This window comes from Phyllostomus discolor, chromosome 2 (assembly GCF_004126475.2).
Source record: "Phyllostomus discolor isolate MPI-MPIP mPhyDis1 chromosome 2, mPhyDis1.pri.v3, whole genome shotgun sequence".
Lineage (NCBI taxonomy): Eukaryota > Metazoa > Chordata > Mammalia > Chiroptera > Phyllostomidae > Phyllostomus > Phyllostomus discolor.
This window is the reverse complement of record NC_040904.2, coordinates 80,648,247-80,668,560: the sequence shown is the minus strand read 5'-3', so window position 1 is coordinate 80,668,560 and position 20,314 is coordinate 80,648,247. Positions and strand designations below refer to the sequence as shown.

At 43.3% G+C, this 20,314-nt stretch overlaps 1 protein-coding gene across 2 annotated transcripts; it reads left to right on the top strand.

The window, feature by feature from the left end:
- The first annotated feature begins 1,561 nt into the window (after positions 1–1,561).
- Positions 1,562–18,460, top strand: NIT2 (nitrilase family member 2). 2 transcript variants are annotated; one of them, XM_028505180.2, is made up of 10 exons: positions 1,563–1,666; positions 5,155–5,273; positions 6,818–6,938; positions 7,970–8,058; positions 12,164–12,257; positions 12,761–12,835; positions 13,925–14,003; positions 15,650–15,748; positions 16,626–16,681; positions 17,059–18,460. In XM_028505180.2, exons 1-10 carry the CDS (start codon positions 1,639–1,641, stop codon positions 17,148–17,150), a joined length of 852 nt encoding a protein of 283 aa, XP_028360981.1. In that variant the 5' UTR covers positions 1,563–1,638; the 3' UTR covers positions 17,151–18,460. The 2 variants fall into 2 exon arrangements, with proteins under 2 accessions (XP_035873902.1, XP_028360981.1); XM_036018009.1 differs by lacking the exon at positions 17,059–18,460 and having other exon boundaries at positions 1,562–1,666; positions 16,614–16,682.
- The last annotated feature ends 1,854 nt before the right edge of the window (positions 18,461–20,314 follow it).

Genomic DNA, 20,314 nt, shown 5'->3' with positions numbered 1-20,314 from the left:
GGGAAGGCTGCACAGACTGTCTTCCAGCCTCTTGTATTGCTTCTAATAGAATACAGGTGATGAAAAGGCCCCTACAGCAAGGTGATTTGCCCTATGTTAACCTCAAATTAGTGGCAGAGGCAGAACTGGAAACGAGCAACCAGCTTTTTCATTGTACTCACAGAGTTCTTAAGAAAAGCTCAAAAAGCCAGTTCGATTCCCAGTCAGGGCACATGCGTGGGTTGCGGGCCAGGTCCCCAGTAGGGGGCACATGAGAGGCAACCACACATTAATGTTTCACTCCCCCTCTTTCTCCCTCCTCCCCCCTCTAAAAATAAATAAAATCTTTAAAAAGAAGAAAAGCTCGAAAACATGGCTTTCATTTTTATTATCGCTCTCTGCTTTAGAAATGACCTTATGCAAGTCAGCAGCTCCCCTGCATGTGATACAGGGAACGTGACACCCACAGGCTCTTCTTGGTCTTGATGGTCCTCTCATTAAAGGTCTTCCTGCTACAGAGCCTGGTCCAGAGAGTCTGTTAAAGCTTCAAAACCCCTATAATTGATATATATCCCCCCAATTTTTATTATGAATGTTTTAAAATTTAAAAACTTCTATAAGCTCTTAAATAGTACAATGAACAGCTATATATTCTCCTAGATTTAATAATGAACATTTTGCCATATTTGCATATCTCTACATAAGCACATATGTTCTTTTTGCTGACCATTGTCAAGTCAGATATCTGACGCTTCACCCTGAAATATTTTATGTGTCTCCTCAGAGGAAAGAACCTTGTCTGGCATATGTTTAATACCACTATACACAAATTCATTAAAGCATCAAATATCCAGTTCATATTTAAATGTCCTTAATTGTCTTAAAATGTTTTCACAGTCTCATTTAAAAAATTAGGGTCCATTTCAATGTAATCTAAACCATTACGGAGCACTGAAAAGAATATCAGGTTTTTATTTGTTCTATAATTTTTGATCCCCAAATTTGACAAAAGCACAAACAAAACACAACCAAAAAGCAATCCTGACTAGTAGGTATAAATGTAAAAATTGTAAAACCATATCACCAAAGATTTCAGTATATTAGAGGACTGAATTGTTGAGGATACTGAGTTTGAACCCTCAATTTCTCTTTTCCCCTCTCTCATTACACAGCAGCCTTATTAAGCAGATCCCACTGACGTCTTGAGTGCCTAGACCATCCTGGAAAATTCCACCCCGGTCACAGCTACTCGTTCAAATAGCCCAAGGCAGTCAGTATTACCGTCACAGTGCTAATCCAACCCACGACACAGACCTTTCGCTAAGAATTGGAAAGGTCGGTTGTTAAACATTTACCAGATTCCACCCTGATTCAGGTCGCCCTTTCTTTGTCCGTTTGTCTTCAGAGGCATTCGTTTTTCTGGACTGCGTGGGAACTAGCGGTTTCTCGTTGGCCCATTCAAACACCAACAGCGAGCGATTGCTGTGTGTCGAAGTACAGCAAGGAACCCACCCCAGCGCCGCGGGCGAGACCCGAGGGGTGGGGGCGGAGCCTAGGACGCGCGCCCCTCCCCTTCCGACGCGGACTTACCCCCTCTCGCCTGCCCCCAACGGCGCAGCTTCCGTTGGTCTAGAGACCACAGCTCCAGCGTTTCCGCACATGGTTCTTCCAGGGAGAGCTATGGCCAGTGAGTAACGCTGCGGAGCTAGGGCCGAGGGGAGGCTTCGGGTGCGGAGCCGGCGCGGGAGGGGGTGGGGGCGGTGGTGCGGGGCTGAGGCCGGACAGTCCCTGGCCTACCCAGACACGGTGTCCGCGGACCTCGGGGCTTGGGCGTGCGGGGCGGGAGGCGGCCGCGGAGCGCGGGCCGGAGCACTATTCCAGTTTTTCTGGGGCGCCGGCGGGGCCGCGGAAGCCGAGAGGCCGCGCCTTGCTGTCCGCTGGGCTCCTGCGTCCTGTAAGGTAGTGCCTGTAGGTGAGTTGCGGAGCCACCTACCACAAATTAACCTGCGCAGGAGGGGCAGGTGTTCATGTGAAATGCAAGTTCCGCCCTTCCAAGGACTACACTTGCAGTAAAGCCTTCTGTAATTATGGTAATTATGATACTTCTTCAGGTGTGAGAGCCTCTGCCCCGCGCGATTCTTAGACGCTTAGGTTTTGCACTAGAAGCGGGACTATCAAGTGGGGTTGCTTTCACACTCTTCATCTAAGATTGACTTTTGAACTTGGGTTTATTTGTGCCTTGAGTCCTATCGCGTGAAACCGAAGAACTTGTTTTCTTGATTTGGGCTGTGTTGTAAGAGGACTGGATCATTCGTTCCTCATTGCACCGCCCTGCCACACACACACGGAGAATGCCCTACTCTCCTGAGCAAAAAACTGGGCAAGCAGTTTCTGCATCTGCACCTTGAGCTTTAAGGTTGAGTATTAATATGTTGGTTACACGTCCCCATCCTGGATCAGCCCCAGGGGTAAATTTCCCCAGGGCTGTGCCAGATTCTTTCACAAGAGGCAGTGGAGTGCTCTGGATTTAGTCTGGAGACCTGAATTGTTAGTCTGGGCTCAGTTAGTATCTTTCCACGTCAACAAGTCATTTAATGTCTCGGGACCTTAGTTCTCTGACCTGTAAAATGGACATAAACTGCTCCTGCCTGGGAGTCTTGTGAGGTTCCCATGACATAAGATTTGTGGGAATGCACTTTGTTTTTCATTTCATCCTAGAGTGTGGTGCGAGTTGGTGGCTGAATGATTGTTCAGGTTTGATATAGAAGTCCTTTTACACACCTTCCTCTGGATGTGACTGGTATCTTTGAAGAGGTCAGGCATGACAGAGGCTGATAGACTTGAGAGCTGTAGTTTTTAATGCTGTGGATCTTCCTTGAGGAGTGTTTTCAAGTTACTTGACCCCCACCCCGCATAAAAACCCAAACTAACACACTAGGTGCCTATCCTGCTTTCCAGGTTCCAAGTTGGGATTGTTGGTTTGCCACCATTGTCTTTGTGCAACTTTCCCTCTGCAAGCCTCATGTTGCCTCATTTACAAAGTGGTGTTAATGAAACCTCACAGATGCTTATTTGTGTAAAGGACCTGGTATATTCCTGATGTTGTTCCCATGTTGGTCCTTGCACTTATTATATTTTATTCTTTTCTTCTCCCCCTGGGTAAGTCCTTCACTGTCAGACTATGATGAGTATTAAGGCAGCCACGGACCTACAAAAATCATTGTATTTTCATTTAACAGCTGAGGAGATGAGGTGACTAGTACCTCCCAATGATGACATTTTCCTGCCACAATCCCTCTGTGGAGTGGGTGATTTACAGAATGTCCAGCAATCCCAGGCCTAATTCAAGGCTGCTGCCTTTCTGGGTGGGCTGGGGGAGAGGGGAAGCCAGTCAGTAATTGGAATGTGGACGTCCTCTTTCCACCTCTCTGAAGCAGAGACAAAGCCCAGCTTCTGAGTTACAGTGGAGACCTTAAGTGGGTCTGTGTGATGTTCTGGTAATATTCTCAATATACTTGTTTGTCCCAAAGTAATCCCAGCTTTTGTTCCCTATTTTAGTTTCCTTTGTTTTCATGCAGATTCTGAGACTGTTTAACAAACTGCGTTCAGGGTTAAATTTAGCTCATCTCACTATATTTAGAATAAACCAAGGAATGGGACATCTGCATTTTCCTTACAGGGTTAACCCTGAGCCAAACTGGCCTTCATCAAAAGCTAGGTCTGTTAGTGTTGTCTCTTCTAGGAACATTTGCACAGTTACAGGAGAAACTCAGAGTGACAGCTCTGTAACAGTGGGGTTTTCAGACTGTAGAGCAGAGGTAGCATAGGGAAGGCAGGACATTACTGCTAATTCCTGAACTTCACAGTTTTGTAGGTTACGACATGCTTTGGATCTAGTGCAGTCTCCCCTCAAACCATGAGCAAAAACTGTATCAGTCAGTGTCCCCGTAGGACACAGACCACACCAGTCACTTGAACAGGGTAAGTTTTATATGAAGATTTATTCACCAGTATGCCCTGGCCAGTGTGGCTTGGTTGGTTGAAGCGTCTTCCTGTACACCAGAAGGTCGCAGGTTCGATTCCTGGTCAGGGCACTTGTTTAGGTTGCCAGTTCAGTCCCCAGTCAGGATGTGTATGGAAGGCAACTGATACATGTTTCTCTTCCTCTCTTTCTCTCTCTCTCTTCCCCTCTCTCAAGCAAATAAGTAAATATGTGAAAGAATTATTAACCACTAAGAAGTGATTACTATAAAAGCCAAAGAGAACTCTAAGGAATGTAGGAAAAGCAAATGTAGGGTGTAGCTCCAACCTCAAGGAAGGAATAAGCTTCACCTCCTTCCCCAAGGTTGACAACAGATCTTTTTGGCAGAGTTGGCTACATAATTTATGGGATCCAGTCCCCAATAAAAACATGGAGCCCCTTGTTTAGATAGGAGGAAGAAGTGCTGCTAAGGTTTCCTTCCTCAGCATCTCAGCATTTCATGGTGTTTTTTGCTTGTACTTAATACTGTTCTCCTTTGGGCACAGTGATATGCATTGGGTAGACCCTCACAGGTACTCACCGGCTGCCACATTCCCCTTCCTGCTGGCAACTAGACCTAGTCATCGTGTCCCAGTGGGCAATGGGGAACTTGAGACAGGCATCTACCCGGGACCCACTGCCCCAGTCACAGTGGGATTTCACCTTCTGTGCTGGGATGCACTCAGTTACCTGGATCAGGGTAGGCCCAAGGCCCAAGATCAAATAGTAAGGAATAATTCTGTGTCCAAACCTAGTTGTCAGGAATAGTTCTGTATTCGAACCTAGTTGTTTTCCTTCAAGCTGTGTTCTCACTTGTGTGAAAAACTGGGCCTGTCCACTTCACTTCAGGTTGTTGTGCTGGGCATGGGGCTTTGCCCTTGGCTGTTGCTGTATCTCAGAGTCTCAACATCACCATTTCGGACATTTTGGACCAGATAATTTGTTGTGAAGGAGTGACCTGTACATTTTGGCATGTTTAGCAGGGTCTCTGACCTCTTCCCAACAGATGCCAGTAGCACCCACCATTTGTGATGATCAAAAATGTCTCCAGACACTGCCAGCTGTCCTGGGAGGCAAAATTGCCCTTGGATTGAGAACTGCTGCTCTGACTGAACAGTCCGATTTCCTGACAACTGTTTTCTCTTCGTCCTCAGCTTTCCGCTTGGCCCTCATTCAGCTTCAGGTTTCTTCAATCAAGTCAGATAATCTCACTCGAGCCTGTGGCCTTATCCAAAAGGCAGCCACACAAGGAGCAAAGATAGTTTCTCTGCCAGTAAGTATGGAGGCAGCCTGCCCTTTCTGGGAACTGTTGACTCAGCAAAATAGCGTCTCTAGCTCTGGTTTTCCTCTGTGTCTGGAGTCCAGCAAGGTCTTTGGGAACTGAGATTGTCCATGTTTGTCTGGAAGATGGCACTTTGCAGGTGTCTTTGGGATGGGACATGCCATCATGGTTACAGAACTTTAACTTGAGGATCAACCTACTTCATTCAGAACTCTACTAGGTTGAAGCGCTTGCCTAAAGCTAAAGTACTCTGTACCTCTGATACCTCCCTTCTTTCCTTGTATAGCACTTCACAGGACCAGAAAGTATGGATTTTAGAGCTAGGCCTCCAATATTTTAAATAATTGTTGAAAACTGAAACTTGTTAGAGACATTTAGGAAGTTTGCAGTATCTTCCTCAAGCCAGTAGGATTCTGCATCCCATTCCTAGGTAATTTCTTTTAAAACAGAGCCCACTGAAGGTTGCACCACATTTGTTTGTCAGCGAAGTAGAATGTTAGCTCCAGAGCAGGACCCTGCACATGGCAGGGCCTGCATCTACTGGCTTCTTCCCTGGGCAGAGGGTCAGTGGTGGCACTATTCTGGACAGCCCCTCCCCCACTCTCCATGGGGCAGAGGCAGCCCTCTGCAAACTGCTTAGATTGGCTGGAGAATTTTCAGGACCACCTTATATTTTAGGCTCCAGGCCATCACAGATGCGTCTAGTGGGTAGGAATCTAACCAAGGAGCTAGAGATGTTAATGTTAATCTAGCCTTTGTTACCGGTCATGGGGCTCCACCGTACTTGTACCCTATACTTGGTCTCTTGTTGGTTATGTTGCCAGAGATCAGTCTACAGACCAGGAGTGAGAGCACTTGAATTCAGCATGTGCCCCTGTGTCTAACATGTGTTTTGTACAAACTGGTGATCCTCAGGCTTGAGTTACCTGGCACAGTGTGTGGTATACAGGTGATCTCGATAAACTTGAAGTGGATGATTGGAGTCGAAGTCTAGTTGTTTTTGCTTTTTTATCACAGAGCAGTTGAAGATAGACGTATCCTGAGGAATGAGTGATTTTGCAGGAGCTTAGTAATGGTTCATTTTACAGATGAGGAAATGTCTTTAACTTCTCTGGCTTTCAGAGGCTCATACTTTTGAACGTGTGGGTGCATCCCAATGCCCAAAGTCCTGTGAGGAAGCCCAGTTGTAGTGGGGCCTGGGTGCCCTGGGAATGCATACCTCTCCTGCAGGCTGGAGGGAGAGACAGTTCCAAGACAGTTCCAGCCTTCTGCCGAGGTGACCAGGATGTGATTGAGCGCACGTGTTCCTGTAGCCCCTGTAGCCAGCCCCACGGGAGCCAGCTGCTGAATCCTTCAGTGGCTACAGAGCTTGTAGCCCCAGGATGTCAGTGTTCTTTCTTTTTTTGTTTTATCGGCTGTGTTTACCCCTTTGAGAGCTGAGCTGGAAGCAGCAGCTATGTCTTCTTACAGCAGAACTTTAAAATGGGTTGGGTGCTTTGATTCTTTTCCCTTTTTCTTTGTAAACATTATTCTAGGAATGCTTTAATTCTCCATATGGCACAAACTATTTTCCTGAATATGCAGAGAAAATTCCTGGTGAATCCACACAGAAGCTTTCTGAAGTAGCAAAGGAGTGCAGCATATATCTCATTGGAGGTAACTTCCTACTGTCAAGGTATAATGGCCTAAACATTAAAAACATGAATATTTTTTGTTGTTACATTTAAACAGTGGAATATAAATTATCCATTGAAAAGAATGAGGTAAATCTATATGTAATAAAGTGGAGCGCTCTTCCAGGCACACACTGTTAAGTGGAAGAAGTGCAAGTTCAAGATGATACGAACAGGTATTCCCATTCAGATTAATCCCCACACGACAGGTTATTGATGTTTGTGTGTAGTTATGCGTGTAATACAGAGTCAGTATTGTGGAAGGACACACACCAAACTGATAATGATGATTTTCCCTGGAGGAGGAGAGGGGGGAAAGGGGCAGGTGGAAATGTGGAAAGAAAAGCCATAGCTGAGTGTCTTTCATTATACAAATGCAGGATTAAAATCTTTTTCTTAAAGAGCTATGAACAAAGTAGCTTTATGTGGTTTTGAGATAAATTTTAAAATGTTCTATTTGCTTCAATTAAATCAGTAAAACTGCTTAATAAATATAGCAAACAAAATTAGTTCTGTACCATGCCATATAAGAATTAGAAATGATTAAGAGGTGGAGAATTGAAAGCACAGCAAGAAGAGACAGAAGCAGGAACTAGAATACATTCAGTGGTGGAAAGACTTGGGGCTCACATTCCCATCTGGAGGCCTTTCAGGGTGCAGCTGTGTTGCAGGAGGGTCTGGTGGATTTAAGTTGTGCAACAGTGAATTCTCCATGTTGCTTTGATGGTTCACATTACTGTAAGTGTTGCTCAAGGTCTAAGCTGAATTCTGAAACAGTCTGGAACTTTTGAAACCTGTCTTTAGCATTTTATTTAATTATATTTCATCTACACTGTAGAGTTTATCTCTGAAAGTTATATTCAAGAAGGAAAACAACTGATTAAGTGACCCTTAGAAGATAGTAAGCTTTATTGTTGGACCCAAGTGACATTTTATCAAGCCTTTGTCCAGTTCCAAAAGAATGCTTTTTTCAGGATGTTTTTTGTGCCTTTGTGTTTCTCCTCTCAATAAAAGGTTCCATTCCTGAAGAGGATTCTGGGAAATTATATAACACCTGCACTGTGTTTGGGCCTGATGGAGCTTTACTGGTAAAGCACAGAAAGGTAAGCAGGGCCCTGGTCAGTGTGGCTCAGTTGCTTGGAGCATCATCCAGTAACCTGAAAAGTTGCGGTTCGATTCCAGGTCAAGGCACATGCCAGGTTCCCGGTTCAGTCTCCAGTGGGGGTGCATATGAAAAGCAGCAGATCGATGCTTGTTTCCTCTCTCCAAAATCAATAAGCATGTCCTTGAGTGAGGATGGGGGAAAAAAATAGGTTAGTAGGGAATGTGGCAAGTCTCATTGCTTCTTGAGACTTTACTATGAATTCCCATAGTCCCCTCTTACATTGTACATACGTCAGGCATTTTGACTGGATGGCACAAGTGGCTGTTCTCGGCTTTTGGCACTTTGATATAAATTTTAGAGTCAGCCTGTCAACTTCAGCAAAGGGGAAACCTGCAGGTCTTTTAATTAGGATTGCATGGATGGATACATAGAGATCCCTTTGGGGAGGTTGGCATCTTTGCAGTAGTAAATGCATGTACATTTAGGATCTTTAAGTCTTCTTGGTAAGTTGATCCTTTTACTGTTATGAAACATCTGGATTTTTTTTAAACTTGTAATACTCTTTTTCTTGAAGTTTATTTTATCTCTGATAATACTGTAGCCACGCTTATACTTACTTTTTATATAGTGCATCTTTCTTTAATCTCTTATTTTTGAACTATATGTGTCTTTACATTTAAAATTTGTAGGCAGCATATAGTTGGGCTTTGCTTTTTTATTCATTCTGACAGTATCTGCTTTTTAACTGAAATGGTTACTCCATTTATAGTTAATATAATTATTGATATTTTAAGCATATAGATATTTTACTGTTTTTTCCTTTGTTTCTCTTTTTTTGCATTCTTTGGGGTTAAGTATTTTTTACAATTTCATTTTAATTAATCTATTGGCTTTTAAATATGCCTCTGTGCTTTTTTTAAAGTTGTCGCTTTAGACAGTACAGTTTGCATCCTTGCACAGTCTGCTTGAATTAATGTTATACTACTTCATATGAAATTTCCTATCTCCTTCCCATTTTTATACTGTAGTTGACACACACATTGCATCGATATACATTGTAAATCCCACAAAACCCTTATTTTTTAAGTAGCATGCATTTTAAAGAAATGAAGAGAAAGTTTTTTATGTTATGCACATATTTCCCCTTCTGGTATTTTTCTTTTCTTCCTGAAGATCCTAGGTCTATCTGATATTTGCTCCTTCAAATAGAAGGACCTCTCCTAGCTTTTTTGCAGTGAGGATCTGATAACTGCATTTTCTTAGTTGTTTATGAACATACCTTTAGTACACCTTCATTCTTGACAAATGTTTTGGAATAGAGTTCTGGGTGCACAGTTTGACACCCCCCAGCAGTTTGAGAGACATTATTCACTTATTTTCTAGCGTCTTTTTTCCTTTTTTTTCCCCTGATAAAAAGTCAGTGGTAAATTGTATTATTGTTTTCTGTATGTAATTTGTGTTTTTATCTACCTGCCTTCCAGATTTATTCTTTGTAAATTTCAGTTGTTAATATTTTGCTTCCAGTGTGCCTACATGGTTTTCTTTGTGTTTGCCTTGCTTTGTGCTTCTTGAATCTGCACATGTAAGTCTTTCACCACATGTGGGAAATTTGGGGGCATTATTTCGTTTTACGTTTTTCTCTCCCATTCTCTTACAAGGTTGCAGTGTTGATACTGTTCCTCCAAACCAGGTCACCAAGGCTTTTGTTCTTTGTTTTTATTTTTCCAATCCTTTTTCTCTCTTTACTTCAAATTGGGCAGTTTTCATTGATCTACCTTTAAGTTCACTGAGTCTTTCTTTTGTAATCTCCAATCTGCTATAAGCCAAACAAGTGAAATTTTTTACAATTTCAGATACTGAATTTTTCAGTTCTAAAATTTTCATTGGGTTCTTTTTTATAGCTTTTATTTCTCTACCATTATTTTTATTTGTGTAATTCATTAAGAGCAAGTCCTTCATTCCCTGGAGCTCCTTTAAAGTCTTTGGTATTGCCACATCTGGTTGTGTTGGGGTCTATCTGCTCCACTGATTGCCTTTTCTTTAGAGTTTAGGTTATGTTTTCCATTTCTTTGTGTGTATAGTAATTTTGTGTTGTACATCATTAGATGCTATGTTCTTGAGGTTCTAACTTCTATTTCTTTGAAAAGTGTTTATTTTTTTGTTTGTTTTTGTAAGTACAATAGTTAACTTGGATGTACTCAAACCCCAAATTCTGTGTGTGTGTATGTGAGAGAGAGAGAGAGAGAGAGAGAGAGAGAGGGAGAGAGAGAGAGAGAGAGAGAGAGAGAGAGAGAGAGAGAGGGAGGCAGAGGGAGAGAGAGAGGGGTGGGCAGCAACCTCAGCTGTCTAGACTGTTTAGCTGAGCTGTTTAGCTTGGAGTCTGCCCCATACATCTTTACTTCAGCGGTTAGCCAGAGATTTGGACAGATTTTGTTTGTAGAACTTGGGGCTCTTTGGCTTTGTCTTTATCCTTTTCAGGATTTGCCCCCTTACTTTTCTGCTGCTGTGAAGCTGTCTTCTGGTTCCTCGGGCCAGTCTGATTGTGGGTGGTTTCCCCACTGCTCCTAGCAACCCCTGGGGCCTTGCTTCCAACTGAATGCAGTAAACAAACAGGAAACCTACCCGGTACTGTTCCCTTCTAAGTATTGACTTCCCTTCAGGCGTTCCCTAATTTTGATCATTCTCCAGTGCTTTGCTTTTTATTTTGTCCAGAGTTCATACTTATGAGAAAGCTAATGGGCCTGATAGGAGCCACTCAGCTATTACTGGAAGAAGAGCCAGCATTGAGCTATTAACTCCATCATTTGAAGTGCATGTATGTCCACAATGTGCACTTGTAGGCTTTTAAAAATTTCACATTGTTTTTTATGGTTTTTCCAATATAGTCATATATCATTTGCTAGATTTATTCTTCATGAGTGGTTTGTTTATGCCTTCTCATTTTCTGTTTCTTACAAGCATATGGAGAAGTACAACTAATTATAAAAATACTGACCTTCTACATACACAGTAACCTTGCTAAAGTTACTCATTAATTTTAATAATTCATCCGTAGTTTTCCTTTGGAGTTTCTAGGTACACAATTATATCATCTGAGAATAATGACAGATTTAATTTTTTCTTTCTAATCCTTACACTTTCTGTTCCTTTCTTTTGCCTGGTTGCTGTGGTCAGGGCCTCTGGCAGAGTGTTGGTTGGGTAGCAGGTGTCCTTGTTTTGTTCCTGATCTTAGTAGGCAAAGGCTTCAGTATGTTAACATTAGTGTTTTTGTAGATACTCTTTATCAGATTAAAGAAATTCCCTTCCTGGAAGAGGTTTCTTTTTTGTTTTTAAATAAGCATGGATGTAGAAGTTACCAAATGATCATTATACACCTCTTGCAATGCTCATGTGACTTTCTCCTTTATTTTGTTAGTATGATAAATCAGAATTCAATTTGGAAGTGATATGTTACTCTTTATAAATTGCTGTATTTGGTTTGCAAAATTTTACCTATTTTTATGTCTTTAAATTTTTTTTTTAGATTTTATTTATTTACTTTTTGGAGAGAGGGGAAGGGAGGGAGAAAGAGAGGGAGAGAGATACATCAATTGGTTGCCTCTCACATGCCCCCAACTGGTGAACCTGGCTCACAACCCATACATGTGCCCTGACTGGGAATCGAAACTGTGACCTTTTGAGTCGTAGGCTGGTGCTCAATCCACTGAGCCACACCAGCCAGGACTAAATCTTACCTATATTTTTAATCTCTCATTCACTCTCCACCTCTCTTGCCAGTGTGTCAGTTTGATTCTGATTCTGAGGAGTTTTCAGTTAGCATTTACATTGAGTTAAAAAAGCAACATGTTAATTGGTTCCCATAAGAAACCTAGACATGGATTTGTACACCACCTAGGAAAGAAGGGTCATGAAACTACCATATCCCATGTTAGAATTCATTTTGATAAAGTGTCAGATTGTGGGTAGGTTGTGGGCTATTAAGGGTGCTGTTCGTACAGTTGATCTTAGATCACCCCCCACATCTCGCCAGGAGAGGATGTTTGTAGTTATTGCCGTGAACCCTGCTGCAAAAGAGGTAACCAAAGCCCTTATTTGTGATGCAGCTCCATCTGTTTGACATTGATGTTCCTGGGAAAATTACATTTCAAGAATCTAAAATACTGAGCCCTGGTGACAGTTTCTCGACCTTTGAGACTCGTACGTACCAGATAAGTCCACCTCTTTTAGCAGTCCCAGTAGAAGAGGATCAGGTATTCCTTCGTTTCTTTCTTACGCCCCTCCTTAATTTCTTCATACAACCTGGCTGAAAGACCAGAAGTGAGGAGGGCAGAGAATGGTCGGAGATCTAGAAAGGGCAGGCCTAATGGAGAACTAAGGGTTTGATGTGATTTTGCTCTTCCATTTGATCACAGCCCCCTATTAGTATGATGGCTTCCGGAGTGTACCTGCCAGGGCTTGCTGAACACTTCTCACTTAGATCATAAGCATTCAGTTAGAATAAATTTCTCACCTCCACTCTGCTGACGTAAGTGATGTATGAGGTAAAGTCCAAGCAGAAATAAGCTTAGAGATTTCTCCATCTGTGGGCCCTGTGTTACTGTATCCCCCCATGGTTTGTGATCATTACATCAGGAGGGTTTTCCCTGCCTCACTGTGCCGTGGGTTAGCTTTTCATCCATGCGTTTTCTGTTTGTAAGCAGCTTACTGCAGAGTGGGCCTGGGCATCTGCTACGACTTGCGCTTCTCAGAGCTGGCACAGATCTACGCAGAGAGAGGTGAGGCAACACTGTATTTGTGCTGTGTGGGTGCCTGGAGGTGTGAATCTGGGCTGGTCTTTGTGGGTGGAGGGAGCCCTTCGTTGGAAAAACTGGAGGAGAGGTCTTAATCTGTCCACTCCCATCTGCCTTCTCAGACGTCTGCTGCGTGTGGACAATATGGTTTTTCAGAGGTTGTGCTTTGACACATTGGGCAGCTAAGGCAGAAGACAGGCTCTTAAACATCTACTCTTCCCTCGGGCCCTTCCTGTTACTGTATTTGGAAAGAGTCACTTGGTAGAAATGAAGACATGGTTTTGCCTTGTGGATTTCACTATTCAATGGTCCTACATGTTGGGTACAGTAGAAATGTAGTGACAGACATTTTGGTCCAGAGAAAAGGTGTCCTACCATCTAGGAAGAGCACCAAACCAAGTCAGGAGGTCTGGGTTCTGGTTCCAACTTCTCTCCTAATTGGCATGGTACTTTGGGTGATTATTTACTCTCTAGAGCAGTGTGGATCTCAGTGTTCTCATAGGGACAGGGTGAAGAGTACGGAGAGAGAACTTACTAAAGGTCCTTGTATGGTAATCAGCAAATAACTATCATTCCTACTAGACTGGCGGAGCTGGTTTGATTCTGAATCAACTGTCACTTCATACAGTGAAGTGGGTGTAGACGGTGGGACTGCTCAGCAAGAGGTGGAGGCGCGTGGGCTCTGAGTCTCTGTAGTGTCCTGGCAGTGGCCACTGGAGCACCTGCTCTGCCCCTCTTGTCAGTTGAAAAGCATTACAGACCATGGTCCTTGGCCATGCAGAGCTAACCATGTGGCACTGAGAGGAATTTCAATGACAGTTCTCCACTTTTTTTTTTAAAGCAAAGTCACATGTTGTGGTTTTGGTTATCAGTACCACTTTTCTTGTGTGTGTTATATGAGTGTCTCTAAAGGAATTCAAAGCTGTAACTTAATGCTGCTGGCACTGACTTGGCTGACATCTTTTCATGCTTTTGAGGGAGTTGGAGTTTGGTCCCCCTGGGTGGAGAGCAAAGGGAGGGACTAGTGCGGTTGGGTGTTCTTTGCGTTGACTCTTCAGCCTTTCTCTCCCCAAGGCTGCCAGCTGTTGGTATATCCTGGAGCTTTTAATTTGACCACTGGACCAGCTCACTGGGAGTTGCTTCAGCGAGGCCGGTAAGAAAGTATGTCAGACAGACACAGCTTCAGGCATCTCAGTGTTTCTTTGTGCAAAGATTTCAGTTCTTTGCCATAGCAGCATCCAGATGTATTTTGAAAAGATGAATGTTTTCATCTTTCAGCCCAAAGGGAAGGCTTCTGCTAAGAATCTTCTCTTCAGAAGCCACAGCATCAACCTCACAGAGTTTGGAGACTGTGATCTTTGGATTTCCAATAGCAGTTAGCGCATCAGGCAGGCAGTGGTTTCATTCAGTGTGATTAGATGTGGGCTGGTGTCTCCGGGACAGTTGCCACCAACTTTTACAGAGACTCAGAGACCCATGGATTGTGTGGGTCCAGAGCCCCAGAAGCCACGGAAAAGCAGGGGTTTTTTAGCCTGATAGTCCTAGAGAGAGGTCTCTTCGGGGTCTTCACACAGCTGACCCTGTGCTGCTCAGATTGGGGTGCTCATCCCAACCGGACTTCCACAGCAGCTGCCAAGGACCTCATTACAAGCCCTTGTGCTTCTAAGCTGTACATCCTGGGCACCACACAGACATGTCTGGGGTGTCACAGTTGCTGTTTCCTTAGTCCCCTCAGGCTGAGGAGAGGTGAAGGGCAGACAGCAGAGGTGGAGGTCCCATGGAAGGGAGGGGGAGCATGACCCTCTGGGGGAGTAAATGTTCTGCAAACCGTGCAAGTACTGGTCAGAGATAGTAGTGTTTTTGATTAAATACTTTTTAAATTGAGTTGTAATATATTGAAAGCGTTCAGATTTTAAGCATACAGGCCTGTGAATGTTTACATACTCACCACCTATGACCAAGGTTCACCACACAGAACATTTCCGGTCCCTAGAATGCTCCCCTTTGCTTCTTCCAAGTCAGTACTCGCTGTTCTCCCTCCTGGAGATGATGGTAACTGCCTGGAGGGGAATGTAGAGGTGTCTGGCTGGTGGCATGGCAGAGGATGGGGTGTCTGATCCCATGGGTGTTAATCAATACAGTCTTGTCAAAGCAGTAAAAGCTTGGGAGAGACTGGAATGACTAGGTATGGACCTATTGATTGAGCCCACAGGGCTCCCAGGTAAGGTGGCTGGATGTACCCAGGCTGCCGCCTGACTTCTCATCTAACCTGACATGAGGGGGCTGCCGCATTGGCATGGAAGTGCCATGCAGCCCTTCCTGGTGTATTGCTTCCCCTGGTCCTGCCACCCCCTGCCCGACCCCTTGTCTTTGACCGCCTTGATTGGCATTAACCAGAGAAACTCTTTTACTGGTTGGCTCAGGCCAGGGTCTCTCATCTGTGGCAGTATTAACATTTTGGACTGGACAGTTCTTTGTCATGGGGGTATCCTGTGCATGGGATGTTTAGCAGCATCCGTGGCCTCCACCCACGAGATGCCAATAGCATCCCACTAGTTGTGACAATCAGAAAGGTTTCCAGACACTGGCAAATGTCCTGTGCTGGCCAAAATTGCCCCCAAGAACTGGCTTAAGTGATGAGATAATTTTTTAAGAGAGGGTTCTATGGCTTTGGGTGTTTCATATCTGAGCCAGCCTGCCCTGTCCTAGTTTTTAAAAGGAGGATTGGTACACATAGGATAGGAAAATATCTCAGATCTATAGTGTATGATTTAAGTGTTTTCTGTCCACTGACTACAGGGCTGTTGACAATCAGGTGTATGTAGCCACAGCATCTCCTGCCCGAGATGACAAAGCCTCCTATGTTGCCTGGGGACACAGCACTGTCGTGAATCCTTGGTGAGTTGCCTAAGCAGGGACAGGCTTACTAGGAGCTTAAGAGAGCTGACACTTGGACAGGCGGGTTGTCTGATTCATGGCTGGCCCTGCCCCTCACCCACCCCCATAGCCCCACATGTCTACCAGGTCTCCGTCTCTCTGTGAGGGAAGCTGATTTTTTGCTTTGGGGAGATTGGATTTCACTAGGTACGTATTTGAAGTCCTGCTTTGGGCCAGAGATTCAACTCTGGAAATAGTTTTTTAGATCGGCCTTCCCCCAGATTTATGAAGGAGTGTTGTGATTTCCAGGTGTGAGGCTCCTGCCAGGGTGTGCTTTCCCCAGACCCCACAGGCTGAAACCTTGCCTTCAAAAACTAAAGGCCATTAACATAGCGGTGCAGGGATCGCAGGCACAAGGCCAGAGATGCTGCAGATCTGGGCCATGCCCAGGCCCTGCCTAACAATCCCAGGGTTGGGGAGCAGCCTTGGGAGGTGGGAAGAAGCAGAGCCAGATCACCCTTGTGAAGGGTTCCTATTGACGTGCACTCATGAGGGGGTGGGAGGGCACTTCCTGTTGGTTATAGGTGGCTCTGTTCCCAGATGTGTGTCATAGAACAAAAACTAGGAATTTGCAGTTTAGAAGACATACTCCATGATTTTCTCACTAAGTCCTAACAGAGCTCTTATTTCCCACTTTGTAAGTGGAGATTACAAATGACTTGGCCCAAGGCCACACAGCCACTTACATGGTAGAACAGGAGTTTATACCCCTACTAATCTGAAGAAATCTCAGATTCCTTCTCCTTTGGCATGTTAGAAGGGGTAGAAAAACAGAGAGAGGTCTTGAATATCAGCAAACATCAGCAAATCCACGTACTCTCCCTGGAATCTCTTTCAGGGGGGAGGTCCTGGCCAAAGCTGGCACTGGAGAAACGATCGTGTATGCAGACATAGGTAAGATCTGCCCAGCACAAGTGAGGCCTCTGGCGTCCCAGTGCTCTGAGGCCAGATTCCATAGCTGGTGCAGCCCTTGTCACCTGGAGGGGTTCCTTTGTCCCCTGTCCCCTCCCTCCACACATGTGCTCCATTTGTTCTTGATTTATCCTTGGTTCTTTGGTTGGGTCCAGACGGTTATAGTTCAGCTTGGGTTTTTTTGGTTTGGTTCCAAATGACTCCAGGGGCCATGTCTGGCCCTCTGCCTCTAGGCAAGGCCTGTATTACTGGGTTACTTGTTGAGGCTCTGGTGGTTTTTATGCTGTTTGGGGAAAAATAGTCCCTTTGGTTAGTGAAGAGTTTCATGTTATTAATAGTAAACTTTACTGTTTTTGCAGACCTGAAGAAGTTGGCTGAAATACGGCAGCAAATTCCCATTTTTAACCAGAAGCGATCAGACCTCTATGCAGTGGAGGCAAAAAAGCCCTAAGATTATGTTTCCAATGTGCCACAAAATAGGAAGATGTGTTTCTGCAACATCATCAGTTCCCTGATGAATTGTTTATTGGAGATCCTTTTCCTAACTGGGAACTCTGGTTATGATGAGGAACTTCAGCACACTGGTACTCTCCACACTGTGTTAAATAGTCAAAAAGGACTAGGCTGGCACTGAAGGGCAGAAGGAGAAGGGGATGGCTGTAAACCTTATTCCATGCTTATCCTGCTTCAAAGCAGCTGGTAAAAGTATCAGATTTGGGTATTCTGGTGGTTGATTCACCTTATACAAATGTATTTGCATCACAAGCCTCTTACCTCATTGCTGGAATTGGAATCCGTATGTAGAAAACTGGCACACTCTTTTTCCAGCAGTACCTTCAGTTACGTTTTTGGTCTGTAAGTAGCTGTGGGAGGCAAGGTGATGGATCCTTGGTGTTTGCTAGAGGAGATGGCAGCCCCTGCAGCAGCTTTCAAGAAGGAGCTCAAGAGTCAACCCCAAACCCTCCTGGCCTTAGGGAAGGACAGTGTCACCAGAGAGCCCGTGGGGGGAGGCAGTGGCAGCATTTGGTCAAGGCAACAAGTCTGTGTCTGCAAGAGATTTTTCTTGGTTGGAGTGTCTGAAAGTCTCTCTCTCTCTCTTTTTTTTTTTTTTCTCCCTAGTAATTCTGCCTTCCAAAGGCAAGTTTTTAGCCTAGTGGTTCTCAGAATTCTTTTGCACAATTAAAAATTAAGAATTTCAGCTGTTATTTATGTATGTTATAGCTAGCAGTGAGCTGGTAGATGTTTAACAACCAGCTGTCTGAGAAAAAGCCCTGATTTTGTGGCAGCATTTGCCATTTTCTGTGGTGTAAATACTTCCACCATGGCCAAGTTCCATCTATCAATGTGACACCTCTACACATAGAGTAGGGAATACATGTGCACCATCTGACACATGTATACATCCAGGAAACCCCTGTCATCAAGGTTATGATCATACCCCCTACCCCCAAAAGTTTCCTTGTGTTCTTTTATAATTCCTGTAGCTATTCCTCTTGTTCCCAGGCAATTACTGATTGGCTTTATCACTATAGATTAGTTTGAATTTTATAGAATTACGTAAAAATGGACTCATGTTGTATCAATGTATACTTTTTGCCTTTCATTATCATTTGGAGATTTACCCATGTGTATGCATCAGTAATTCATTCCTTTCTTGTTGCTGAGTAGTAATCTGTTATGTTACTGTAATTTCTCCACCTGCTGATAAGCATTTGAGTTTCCAGGTTTTGTCTATTACAAATAAAGGTTCTCGTACAAGTTGTTTGTTTCTCCTGAGTTAGATATCTAGGAGTGAAATGAAATGGTGGGATTATGCGTGTGTTTCACTACCAAACTTCTTGAAAGTGATTGTGCCGTCATCATACGTCACTCAGCAGTCTGTCAGAGTCTGAGTGTGCTCCACATCCTCACCAGCAGTTGGTATGATCACTCTTCCTAATTTCATCCATTTTAATGGACATGTAATGCTATTTTGTTGTGGTTTTAGTTTATATTTCCCTAATCAATGATAATCCTGAATATCTTTTCACGTACTTCTTTGCTTATCTATATTTGGTAGTGTCCGTTCATCTCTTTCCCCATATTTTTATTGGGTTATTGATTAGTATGAATTCTTTATATACTCTTGATAAAAGTCCTTTTTCAGGTATTAATATTTTGCAGATATATTCTCAAGCCTGAGAAAAAAATGTCATTTCATTTTTTAAAGAGCATTCCTTAAAAAGGAAAAGATTTTAATTTTCATAAAAGCTGATTAATATTTTTCTTTTTAAGTTAGTCTTTTTAAAGTTGTATTTCTGTAAATGTATTTATGTATTATGTAAATCATCAAATGCAAGGCCACTAAGACTTTATCTTATTTAAGTCTATAAATCATTTTGAATTGTTAATTTTTCTTCTATATGGTGTAAGAGTCAATTTTTTTTTCTGAGGTTGCCAGTTTTATCCTATGCCTATTGAGTATTGTTGGCACCTTCAAGAAAAGTGTACTGACCATATATCTCTCGATCTAGTTGTGGACTCTCTAGTTCATCAATATTCTGTATATCTTTATTCCAGAAACTAACTGCATTGATTACTGTAACTTCATAATAAGGTGGGTTTTTAAAAATATTTTATTTATTTTTAGAGCAGGGAAAGGAGGGAGAAAGAGGGGGAGTGAAACATTAACGTGTGGTTGCCTCTCATGCGCCCCTACTAGGGACCTGACCCGTAACCTAGGCATGTGTCCTGACTGGGAATCAAAACAGTGACCCTTTGGTTCACAGGCTGGCACTCAATCCACTGAGCCACACCAGCCAGAGCTATAAGTCTTTAAAGTCAGGTAATATTAGTCCTCTGACTTTTTCTTTTTTTTATTTTCAAAATTGTTTTGACTATTCTAAGTTGTTTATATTTTTTTCTTTTTTTAACATATTTTATTGATTATACTATTACATTTGTCCCATTTCCCCCCTTCATTCCCCTCCACCCTGCACACTCTCTCCCACCCACATTCCCCCCCTTTAGTTCATGTCCATATGTCATAAGTTCTTCAGCTTCTACATTTCCCATACTATTCTTGCTCTCCCCCTATATTCTACCTACCATCTATGCTACTTATTCTCCATACCTTTTTCCCCCTCTTTCCTCCTCCCTCTCCCCTGTTGCTAACCCTCCATGTGATCTTCATTTCTGTGGTTCTGTTCCTGTTCTAGCTGTTTGCTTAGTTTGTTTTTGTTTTAGGCGTGGTTGTTAATAACTGTGTGTTTGCTTTTGCTTTACTATACATGTTTCTTTATCTTCTTTTTCTTAGATAAGTCCCTTTAACATTTCATAAAATAAGGGCTTGGTGATGATGAACTCCTTTAACTTGACCTTATCTGAAAAGCACTTTATTTGCCCTTCCATTCTAAATGAAAGCTTTGCTGGATAGAGCAATCTTGGATGTAGGTCCTTGTCTTTCATGACTTGGAATACTTCTTTCCAGCCCCTTCTTGCCTGCAAGGTCCCTTTTGAGAAATCAGCTGACAGTCTGATGGGAACTCCTTTGTAGGTGACTGTCTCCTTATCTCTTGCTGCTTCTAGAATTCTCTCCTTCATTTTTACCTTGGCTAATGTAATTATGATGTGCCT